At 60.0% G+C, this 11,276-nt stretch overlaps 1 protein-coding gene across 7 annotated transcripts in view; it reads left to right on the forward strand.

The window, feature by feature from the left end:
* CACNA1B (calcium voltage-gated channel subunit alpha1 B) overlaps nucleotides 1-10,811 on the forward strand; it is a 173,457-nt gene extending 162,646 nt beyond the window's left edge. For 6 of the 7 annotated variants that reach the window (XM_064490855.1, XM_064490849.1, XM_064490850.1 and 3 more), the window contains 8 exons: nucleotides 1,055-1,162; nucleotides 1,642-1,754; nucleotides 2,655-2,782; nucleotides 5,122-5,257; nucleotides 5,405-5,521; nucleotides 6,645-6,852; nucleotides 7,120-7,364; nucleotides 7,774-10,811. In XM_064490855.1, coding sequence (XP_064346925.1) covers nucleotides 1,055-1,162; nucleotides 1,642-1,754; nucleotides 2,655-2,782; nucleotides 5,122-5,257; nucleotides 5,405-5,521; nucleotides 6,645-6,852; nucleotides 7,120-7,364; nucleotides 7,774-8,304 — 1,586 coding nt within the window. In that variant the 3' untranslated portion in view covers nucleotides 8,305-10,811. The remainder of the gene's footprint in view (nucleotides 1-1,054; nucleotides 1,163-1,641; nucleotides 1,755-2,654; nucleotides 2,783-5,121; nucleotides 5,258-5,404; nucleotides 5,522-6,644; nucleotides 6,853-7,119; nucleotides 7,365-7,773) is intronic. The other variant, XM_064490856.1, reaches the window with a different exon arrangement.
* The last annotated feature ends 465 nt before the right edge of the window (nucleotides 10,812-11,276 follow it).

Below are 11,276 nucleotides of genomic sequence, written 5' to 3' on the forward strand. Positions count from 1 at the left end.
AGGCACAGCGGCGCTACACCGCATGCCTGCCGTGACGGCTAAAGTACTTGCAGAAGTGGCAGCACTGAGTGCTGGTGAGAACGCAGAGAACTGGAAGGCTGAAGTGCTCCTGCTGCGAATACAGAGTGGGGCAGCCGCTTTGGGAAACAGCCTGACAGTTCCTGACTGTGCGGCCCAGCCTTCCCGCTCCTGAGGGCAGTGACGTGAAAATACGCAAGCACGCAGAAACCTGGATGCTGACGCTGTGGCCGTGTTCATGACCACCCCGGCCTGTGAACAGCTCAGGTGTCCGTCAGGTGGATGGACCCACAAACTGTGAGTCAGAACCCAGCGCTAAAAACGGACAGACCGCTGGTACACGGCGCACGTGGGTCTCAGATGCACCGGGCCAATGAAAGAAGCCAGCACGCCATGTGGTGCTGTTCTTGTGACTTCTGAGGAGGCAAAGCAGCTGAGACAGAAAGTACTCAGTGAGGCGGAGCCCGGGTGCAGTTGCGGTCGTGGGTCCACAGCGGTGCATGTGGGGCGGTGGGAAAGGCGAATTGTATTGTGTGTAAGTTACACCTTAATAAATGGGATTAAAGCAGCCGGACCGGAGTCCTTCACTCCTTGGCTCCACCGCTCTGCCTGCTCCCCCTGGCCTTCCTGGCCCCCTGGTCCCCTTCTGCCCTCAGGGTACCACGAGCCCTTTCCTGACCATCCAGTCCAAAATCATAGCCCTCTGGCCTTTTGCTTTTTCCAACATACTGGACTTTTAAGTCATGGCTACTTTCCTGTTGATTAAAATCACGCAGCTTCACAAGGGCGGTTTCTTGTGATTTTGCTCCGTCACCTAGGACAGACCGTGGCGTCTGGCACACCTGGCACCTTTCTGGGCTGAGCACTGCGGCCCCTCCCACCTGTCCCTCTGGCCTCCCACACCTCTTAGGCAGATTCCGACCAGCCTCTATGTAGCTCTTCCCCGCACGTTCTGGCCCAGCCCAGCCCTGCCTGCTCCCAGGGGCTGTGGGCAGCTGTCACGTCTTTCCTCCTTTCCCCACCCCTCCTGCCCCAGCTGGCACGAAGCAGCACCAGTGTGACGCAGAGTTGAGGAAGGAGATTTCCTCTGTGTGGGCCAATCTGCCCCAGAAGACCCTGGATTTACTGGTGCCTCCCCATAAACGTAAGTGGGGTGAGGACCTCTCCCTGCCCACCCCCTTGTGTGTCCCACCCAGAGGCAGAGCAGGGCATCCTGGGCGAGGGCGAGGGCTCAGTCGCCTTGGAGAGGTGGGCTCACCTCCTCGGGTCCCCAAGGTAGGGCCCTGGGGCTGTGGGAGGAGATGGTCTGGGCTGTTTCTGTTGGGCAGACTCAAAACCCCTCCCCTGCCCCCAGGGTGGGCAGTTCCCTTCAGAAAACCCAGAGGAGGGGTAGGGAGATGCCTGCAGAGAGGGTGAGGTGCCTGAGATGAAACTGAGCCGCAGCCTGTGGGGTGGAGCCGGCAGGGCCTCAGGAAGAGGCGTGGGGCTCCAGGTGGGCCAAGCCCCGCACTCCTGCCGAGCAGTGCGGTCCTGGAGCCCCCGGGGGGCGCTGGCTGCTCGCCCCAGTCCTCCCCACGTGCCCCCTGTCTCTTGTGTTCCCTCCCCTGCCTGCCGGCTCTCCAGCTGACGAGATGACAGTGGGGAAGGTGTACGCAGCTCTGATGATATTCGACTTCTACAAACAGAACAAAACCACCCGGGACCAGATTCACCAAGCTCCAGGAGGCCTGGCCCAGGTACCGGGTTCCAGAAAGTAACTTCCTTCAGGTGTTTGACAGCAGAGGGAGCCCACACCCTGCTTGGAGGAGGTGCAGCGGGAAAAGGAAGCCGAGAGGCGCCTCTCTGGCTCCAAAGTCAGAAACCTCACACCGCCCTTCTGCTCCCGCTGCTGGTTGCCTGGTGGGTGGGGACCCCCTGACTTGGAGAGCTGGTGTCCAGGGGCAGAAGAGGGGCTGGAGAGCAGAGGCTCTGGGCATTGCCACTGCAAGTGGTAGAAGGAAGGTTGTGAGGAGCACGTGAGATTGTTTGGGACGTGCAAGGAGGGCCTGTTTACCCTGAACACAGGCAGGGACCGAGGAGGCTAACACCCTCAGGCCCAGGGTCACACTGTGTCCCCCTCGTGCCTCTGAGGGGGACACTTCAGGGGCCGTCTTCCTGAAGCCATCCCTCACAGGTGACGCCTTCACTGCACTGACGCCTTCAGGGAGCGTGGGTAGACTCCTCGTCTGGGAAGTTGTCTGATGTCCAGAGTTTACAGGACACACCCCTGCCCTCCATTCCTTTGTCTGTGCACACACACACCCCACCCCTGGCCCTGGAACCTCCTCAGAATCCTCGCAGCCTCTACCAGTCGATTCAAGGGATCGTGAGATGAAATCTCTTTGCCATTTGTAGTCATAGCCAGTCCCCAGATGTCGTAGGGAGGAACCAGGGCCCCAAGAAGTGAGATGACTTTCCTGAAGTCACTTGCAGGCCAGCTTGGGAATGGGCTCCTGCCCGGCCGAGACGCAGGGGTGGGACTGGTGCAGGGTGGCCAGCAGCCTCTTCCCGTCCAGTACGGTGTGGTCAGGGCGGGTGGCTGAGCACCACGTTTCCCGGCCCCAGAGACCCTCCTCCTCCCTGCGTCCCTTCTGCAGATGGGCCCTGTGTCCCTGTTCCACCCTCTGAAGGCCACGCTGGAGCAGACGCAGCCAGCCGTGCTCCGTGGAGCCCGTGTTTTCCTGCGGCAGAAGAGCTCGGCCTCCCTCAGCAACGGTGGGGCGGTGTGAGTACCGGGTGCTGTGAGGGCGGCGGGGAAAGGCAGGGCCCCTGGTTCTCCCACCGCTGCTCTCACTCCTGCTGCCACTGCGTGCCCCTCCCAGGGGCACCACCGGGCTCCCCGTGGGCAGCGCTCCAGCACAGGGAGCCCTTAGGCCTGTGGCCACGCACCTCCACCCATGTGCTTCATGGGGGTCTGGCTGGTCCAGTCTGCTGCCGGAGCAGTTGCTGTGGTGGACCTGAAATTGATCCTGGTACGTTAGACAGGCGCTCCGACAGCACTGAGGTCCCCTGATCTAGACTGTCCTTGCTCAGCTGTCACCTCCCTCCGTGGTGCCTGTTTCTCTCTCAGGTGAGGGTCTCTCCTCTGACTCCTTTGATGCCTGCAGGCCATTAAGAAGGTATTTGTCTCCACCTCAGGTCCTCGCCCCTTCTGGTTCTGTCTTCCTTTAAGACTCTTTCCTCTCAGATCTCCATTCTGGTACTGATTTCTGAGGCAACAGTATTTCGTAAGCAAATCAGTAAGGCCCTTCCATAGCACGTAACTCCTGCAACAATAATTCTCAGTGACAACCCAAACCAAGTGATATGACCAGGCTGAGCTGCACTGGAGGGCGGGATGCTCTCCGCCACCCGCCAGGCCAGGCAGCCCGCGTCTGCTGGTGTCCCCCTGGTTGCGCACAAAGCTGGATGCATGCTCTGTCTCACCCAGAAAGGGCTGAGGGTGGGCCAACCTCCATCCTGGGGAGCAAGCATGGTTAGGATCCCCGGCTTCTTCCTCTCCTGTCCTCTCATCTTCCTCTCATGTTTTGGACATTCTTTTTGAAGCCTGATTTTGGGTCATGGCCTGCCAATTGGGTAGCTTTTGCTGCCGTACTTAGGGAGCCAACCTGGCCGTGCTTCAGGCCTGGGCCTTGGCCAACTCCTCTGGGGCCAGTGGGCCCAGGATAGCTTATGTTCACCTCCTGTGCCTTGGAAGCTGGAGACGAAGGCCAGGGTACAAGCATTCAGGCCTTCCCTTGTGCCCCTCCTAGGCTGGAGCTCATGGGATGGGGGTGACACTGCAGGGTGTGTCTGGAGGTGGAGGCCCTGCAGAACACTGGGAAAACTTGGCTGAACTGTGAACAATCCCTTGTGAAAACCGCACCCTGAAGAGTGCATGCAGACCCTGGGGACTGCCCCTGGGAGGCCTCTTGTTCCCACTCTTCTTTCTCCATGGGGGTTCAGATCCCATCTGTGTGTTTAAAGTTAAACAGTGGACTCTGAGTGTGCATGTGTGTTGGAGGGGAGAGGGTGGTGAGCGGTCTTTTTAGATTGACCTGATCTTTTAGTTCAGGAAAATGAATGTCACTTATTCCCGTGGTTATAACTTCTACAGAAATCAGTTTCCACCCCTTTTAGTCGCACATGAGAGAGGGCCCCCTGGTCAGCTGGGGCCAGGCAGAGGGGGAACTTACTGAGCCGTCTGAGGCTGGTGTCAGTGCCCACCTGGCCTCGGCACGGCATGACCTCATGGGTGACCAGGCCTTGGAGCGAGCTCTGTCCTGGCCATGCCCCCTCCCAGGGCCAGCCTTTCCGAGGCTGCAGCAGCTCCAGACAGCACACTGCACGGGAGACGCTTTCCAACCTGGGAAGGTGAAGGATGTTCTTCTCAGAAACCCAGTGATGGCTGGTCTGGTCATCAGTGTGGCCAGCTGAGCCCGCCAGGCTCCACCTCTGGGCTCAGAGTGGGACTGTTGCCACCCAGCTTGGTGACTGAGAGCGTGTGCGATGCCTCTTTGAACGCGAGAATGAGCAGAAACCCAGGCAGATGCTGGGCAGTTTTGATGTCACTTGGAAGACGTGATAAGTAAGAGACACTGGCGGGGAGAGTGCAGGTGGGTGCGTTGTGTGTGCCGGGAAGGCCTCTGAAAGTGGTCTTACGGATAGGTGACACTTGCTTCTAGACCTGAAAGGCAGAAAGTCTCCATGGCTGGGGGTGGGGGAAGTCAGAGGGCCGTGGGCTGTCAGGGCTGGCTGTGCACAAGTGCAGCAGGGTGCCTGACACGTGTGTGCACGGCCTCGTCCTTGCCACGAGTGACTCCTGCTCCCACTGTGCCCATGAGCCCCTGTCTAGGGCCGGATGTCCCAGACCAGGGTCCTTTTCTCTGCCCGTCCATTGCTATACCTCTGCTTGGGAGTGGCCACACACAAGGGGCCTCACCCCTCTGGGCTCTTTCTAGCCCAGAACAAGGCAGAGGGTGGTGGTGGAGGTTCCTGGCAGGTTGGAGCCAGGTTTGTGGGGAGAGGGGCATTCTGTGGCCCATGGACTTCCCGGCCAAGAGGACAATCCTCTCTCTGCCACAGACAAACCCAAGAGAGTGGCATCAAGGAGTCTATTTCCTGGGGCACCCAGAGGACCCAGGAGGTGCCCTGCGAGGTGAGGACACCTCTGGAGCGAGGCCACTCTACGGAGATCCCGGTGGTGCAGACAGGAAAACCGGTGAGGGCTCCCAGGGCTGGGGGGCCGAGTTGTGGGTTGGGTGAGAGTGAGCTGGTGAGGGTGAGAGTATGATGGGGGGTGAGACTGGGATGGGAGAAGGAAGAGTGGGGTAGGGTGGGTGTGACTGGGGGCCTGCTGTTCCCCCAGGCTGTGGATGTCCAGATGCAGAGCATGGCCCTGAGAGGTCCTGACGAGGAGCCCCAACCCGGGCTGGAGAGCCAAGGCCGAGCAGCCTCCATGCCCCGCCTGGCAGCAGAGACTCAGGTGGGTGGCCTGGAGGGGTGGGGTCATGGGAGGGCGACTGGGAGTGAGGAGCCTGGCATGGAGGAGCTTGTGTCCCACAAGGGGCTTTGCTGGGGTGGAGCCTCTCTGACTGTCTGGGGACACCATCAGCCCAGTTGGGAACCCTCAGAACGCGATGCTGGTCCCGAGAGGTGCGGCCAGGCAGCCAGGAGCCTCCACCGCCCACCTGTGTGCAGCCTCCTGCCTGGGCACTGGGGCCTCCACTCATTGCCCCATGCCCCTGACACAGCACAGCCTTTCCCTCCCTCTGGGACGCAGCCTCACTCCTCGTCTGCCCTCCCCTCCCCTCCCCCCCCACCGAGCTCTGGGATATCCTGACCATGACCCCATTCTTTCTCTGGATTCTGGAAGCAGTGCCCCTCCCAGCCTCTGTTCCTGCTGGGCCTCCTTTGGGGACCGGGTCGGAAGCTCCCAGGCAGGGGCTGAGCGTCCCTCTTCCACTTCCTCATGCCCCTCCCCTTGCCTCTGCCCCCCCCCCCCAACCCTGTGCCCTCCTGGCCTGGCCGCCCCCTCCAGCGGCCACTTTGGTGCCTCTTCTCCTTCCTCCGAGCGTGACCCCGGGAGGTGGCTGTGGGTGAGCTCGTCTGGAAGGACCTGTTTCGGCAGGTCCTGATCTCAGCCCTGGGAGCAGCCTCACGGGCCTGCATGGACAGACGGGCTGGCAGAGCCAGGCCCACAGCCTCCCTCTTCCTGGCATCCCTGCGGAGGCCAGCAGGCTGCCTGGGCCCCGCCTGGCCTGGAGAGACAGGCACATAAACAGCATCTTGTGAAGAAGGCTTCCTCGGGTGGGGAGGGGCTTTCCAGAGAGGGAGGGCCAGGAGGCCCCTGAGCCTCAGCCCCCGTGGGCCTTCCCAGGGACCCTGCTGGGCCTGCAGGCCAGGCCCTCCTTGGCGCAGTCCCAGGGACAGGCACAGCCTGCGCCGTCTGGGGAGATGCCCCAACTTCGGCGACTGAGTCCCAGGCGTGTTCCTCCCTTCCTCCCGTGGGACTTGTCTCGCTGTCTGCCGGCCTCCCTGGGCCTCCCCCAGACCCCACCCTCAGGCTGTGCGCCCACCCGTGTCCCCACCCGTGTCCCCACTTACAGCCTGCCCCAGACGCCAGCCCCATGAAGCGTTCCATCTCCACTCTGGCGCCCCAGCGCCCCCACGTGGCTCATCTCTGCAACGCCGCCCTGGACCGCGCTCCGGTCGGCCAGGCCGCCCCCCACCACCACCACCGCTGCCATCGCCGCAGGGACAGGAAGCAGAAGTCCCTGGAGAAGGGACCCAGCCTGTCCGCCGACACGGATGGCGGTGCGTATGAGGGGGGGCCCCGCACGTCACAGTGGCTTGAGTGGGGGATCCAGGAGCCCTTGGGGGGACCCGCTTCCTTTCTGTACCTCACGACCCCACTACCAGCCTGAGTCTGGAGACCTGGCAGCTCTCACCCACCCACCCACCCACCCCCAGCTCCTCCCTGGGACCCCTTGCTGGCCAGGGGGGACCCAGTCTGGGGTGGGGGTGGGGTGTTCTGTCTCCCAGCCTGGCTTGGCTGTGCTGATTCTCTTCTCCTCTGGCCAGCACCCAGCAGCACTGCGGGGCCAGGGCCGCCCCCAGGAGAGGGGCCTGCAAGCTGTCGGCGGGAGCGCAGGCAGGAGCGGGGCCGGTCCCAGGAGCGGAGGCAGCCCTCCTCCTCCTCCTCCGAGAAGCAGCGCTTCTACTCCTGCGACCGCTTTGGGGGCCGCGAGCCCCCACAGCCCAAGCCCTCCCTCAGTAGCCACCCTACGTCGCCAGCGGCCGGGCAGGAGCCAGGACCCTCGAGACAGGTGCGCAGGGTTGGCAAGGGCTGCCCCTCACGACCTTTGCCCCTACGCCCTGCAACCCCAGGCCGGAGCTCCCTTCCTGTCCTGGTTCCTAGGTCTGAGCCTGCATTCCTCCTCTCCTGGCCCTGTTCCATCCCATCCAGAGGGCCCCAGACCCTCCCGCTGTCCAGTGGCATCTTTACTTTCCTTCCCAGCTGTGGTTGACTGGGCTGTGGTCTCCTCTCCCTTGGCTGCGTGCCTGTCCCTTCCCGCCACCCACCTTCTCCAGACCACCATCCTGGGCCCAGCCAGCACCGCCTGCCACCCGTCTCCTGGGGCCACCCGGGGCCCATCCCCTCCTGTCCCTTCTCCGCGACTCTCACCTGCCTGCCCGACCCTCCTTGACTTTGCTTTGCCCTGCTCTGTTCCGTAGGGTGGTGGTTCGGTGAACGGGAGCCCCCTGCTGTCAACATCTGGTGCTAGCACCCCTGGCCGAGGTGGGCGGAGGCAGCTCCCCCAGACCCCGCTGACCCCCCGACCCAGCATCACATATAAGACGGCCAACTCGTCGCCCGTCCACTTTGCCGGGGCTCAGACCAGCCTCCCTGCCTTCTCCCCCGGCCGGCTTAGCCGCGGCCTTTCAGAACACAACGCCCTGCTCCAGAGAGACCCCCTCAGCCAGCCCCTGGCCCCCAGCTCTCGGATCGGCTCCGACCCCTACCTGGGGCAGCGTCTGGACAGCGAGGCTGCCGCCCACACCCAGCCGGAGGACACGCTCACCTTTGAGGAGGCTGTGGCCACCAACTCAGGCCGTTCCTCCCGGACTTCCTACGTGTCCTCCCTGACCTCCCAGTCCCACCCCCTCCGCCGTGTGCCCAACGGCTTCCACTGCACTCTGGGCCTCAGCTCAGGCGGCCGGGCGCGGCACAGCTACCACCACCCCAGCCAAGACCACTGGTGCTAGCCGCACCTCGGCCGCCACAGCAGGCACCTGCCCGGCGGGCGCGTCCCAGGCGATGAGTTTTATCATCCATGCTGGGCTCTGGGGGCACCGGCGGCGCTGAGCTGGGGGCAGCGGCCCTTGGGAGCAGGGCCTCGTGCCGTCTCCCTCCTTCACACCGGATGGATCGCTGAAGCCCCTTTGGAGGGGGCGTGGCTCTCTCTGGCCCTCACTTGGGCCTCCCTGGGTCTCAGCACAGGCCGGACAGAGGATGCGTCTGTGTGCTGAGTGGGCAGGGACAGGACCAGGATCCCGTGCGTGCTGGGAACCTTTCCCAGGAGGCCTGAGGCCTGTCGGGACCATCCTTTATCTAGACGTGCAGTAAGAGGGGCAGGCGAGACTCAGGGCAGAGTTGGTGGTAAACAGGGCAGGTCTCGCCCGCGTCCTCAAACCCCTGTGCCTCCGCACCTGAAGTGGCCAAGGGGCACTAGAAACACTCAGATACTCTGTTCCCCCCCCCCGACACTGTCACCCTGACAGGGACCAAATCTGGAAACCGTTCTTGCTGTTGATTTGGGTTTTTTTTTATCACAATACCCTTCACTCTTTTTTGTCGATTCTATATACTTGGTCAAAACAACAACAACAACAACAACAACAACAACACCCCAGAATAACGGGGAAGGGAGTGTTAACTGTAAAAAGTCAAACCTCCAGGAGGAGCTCAGCTTTTCAGGGCGTGTGTCTGTGGCTTACTGAGGAGAGGCTGTGTGTCCAGCCCGGGCGGCCCACCAGACCACCCCTGGATCCCACTGCTCTCGACCAAGTGCCTGACTTCCAAGCCCCTAGCGTGGGCTCCTGGGGGTGCGACGGGAGGCCTGTGTGAACCGCGAGCGGGTTTTGTGGAAACTGTTCGAAACAGCAACTGAGTAGAAAGCTGAGGTGGTGGGGAGCACTCAGAAAGCGTCCAGCAGGCGGCTGTAGCTGGAAGTGAAGCAGCTGCTGCCTGGTTCTCCTCGCACGAGTAGCCGCCACAAGGCAGCGTGGACGTGGCTGATTCTCAGGGATGGGGCACTGGCAGGCAGGGCGTCCTCGCTGGAGTCCTGCAAGTGTCTTCTTGCAGAAGGCCTGGTGGGTGAGGTGGGGGCAGGACAGGGTGGACAGGGTCGGAGCAGGAGAGGGCGGCGTCGGGAGCCCCGCCTGCAAAGAGGCAGGAGCTCAGAGGAGGTGGAGGGTGAGGGAGCAGCTACTGTGCTGAGGTCGGGTGTCGGAGCCCACGCCTGTCAGGCACAGGAAGTGGAGAAGCAGGCGGCAGAGCCAAGTCCACCTCTGTGGCCCCTCTCGAAAGGGGAAGACCACAGTTAAGACATTGTCATAAAACACTAGCTAGAGACTCTGTTTTGTGAACAAAAGGAGTGTTTGGATGAGCAGATTCTGGTGTGTCTCCATGTTGTGGAAGTGAAATGGTCCCTTTGCTGGATCATCTGAGCCTCCCATTGGCTTTTACCCCACGGTTCTCCTTAAAGAAACTTGGTGTGTGAGGTGTGTGCGTGTCTGTGTGTCCCAGTGAGTGGATGCTGTGAACCCGTAGGGCTATGCAACAAAGACACACATTTATTAGAAATAAAACACACAAGACGCCACCTGTTCTAGGGTTTCAGCATGATTGTGACCAAACCGTTTTATAGAATTTCCTTACTAGAAGGCACAACACTCTGAAACTTTAAGATACCAGAGTATTTTACTCCAATAGGATATAATTAAAATCGGAACCTCGGACTGTGCATGTTATCATTGGGTCCTGTTTCAAAACGGAAGGATGTGAACTTTAAATGCTGGTGTTTTGTGTCTGGTCCCCCAGCCCGTTTTATTTTGAATGTATTCATTCTGTGCAGAACCACAGCTGCTTCCCCGGGCCATGCTGGGTGGAGAATCCATTTTTCTAGACCCGCACAGCCTTGCTGGCTTGTCTGGCTGCTTCTAGACACTGGAATTGGAGACAATTACCAGGAGGGGGAGGAGGTGCTGCGTCTTGTGTTCCCGACTCTGCGTTTCGTTTGTGTGCTGTCTCTTCTCAACTATCACATTTCCCCTGGAACCTCATAGTGAGTTGCCAAACTTGAAATGCATCGACCAGTTGTCTGCATCTGGAACCAGTCAAGCAGTGGCTGTAGTTTGAACAAGTTATGTGTGCATGTAAAATATATACATATATACATATATTCCAGTATGCGCATGAAGTGTATATCTTCGTACTTTTTGATACAATGTATTCATTTGTTAATTTTTAATTATATTTGATATAAATCAAAGGTTTGTTGCAAAACTTTATATTTAAGAACAGTGTTAAAAAAAAAAAAAAAAAAAGAGAAGTCCCAACCATGCGACACAACTGGGACTTGCTTTCAAAAAAACTTTCTGTGATTGACTAGTTTGCTGCCTGAGTAATATTTATCAGCCAAACTTTGGATTCTGCTGTTGTTTCTACAATGACATTTTGTATGAAGCAAAGTCCTTGGATTAAAATAAAACTTAGCAAAAAATCAAAAACAAAACCCTACCACACTGCTGGATGATGTACGCGAAGGGTGCGGAGTCAGGTGGGCGAGCCGTCTCCGTGGGCACGCGGCAGGAGTGCGCAGGGAGCAGGGCTCAGAGAAACTGGGGACTTCTACAACTGGCTTTGGGCCTGGTCACGGCGCCAGGGTGGGTCAGGCTCAGTGTCCGGTGAGGATCAGGGTAGACATGTGGCCAGAGGAGCCAGGATGAGGCCTCACGGTGGGTGTGGTTGTGCTTTAGGGCTAGGAATACAGTGGTTGGAGGGTTAAGGTTGGGTTGAGCAGGCGTTGGCTGAGGTTTGGGGTGCCTGTGTTGGGCGGGTTAGCATGGAGAAGTAAGAGTGACAGGGTTAGGTTAGAGTTAGCTTTGGAGTTGAGGCTGGGGTTTAAGTTAGGGTCAGGGTTAGGAGTTAGAGGTTAGGGCTAGGTACAGGCAAA

This window comes from Camelus dromedarius, chromosome 10 (genome assembly GCF_036321535.1).
Source record: "Camelus dromedarius isolate mCamDro1 chromosome 10, mCamDro1.pat, whole genome shotgun sequence".
Taxonomy (NCBI): domain Eukaryota; kingdom Metazoa; phylum Chordata; class Mammalia; order Artiodactyla; family Camelidae; genus Camelus; species Camelus dromedarius.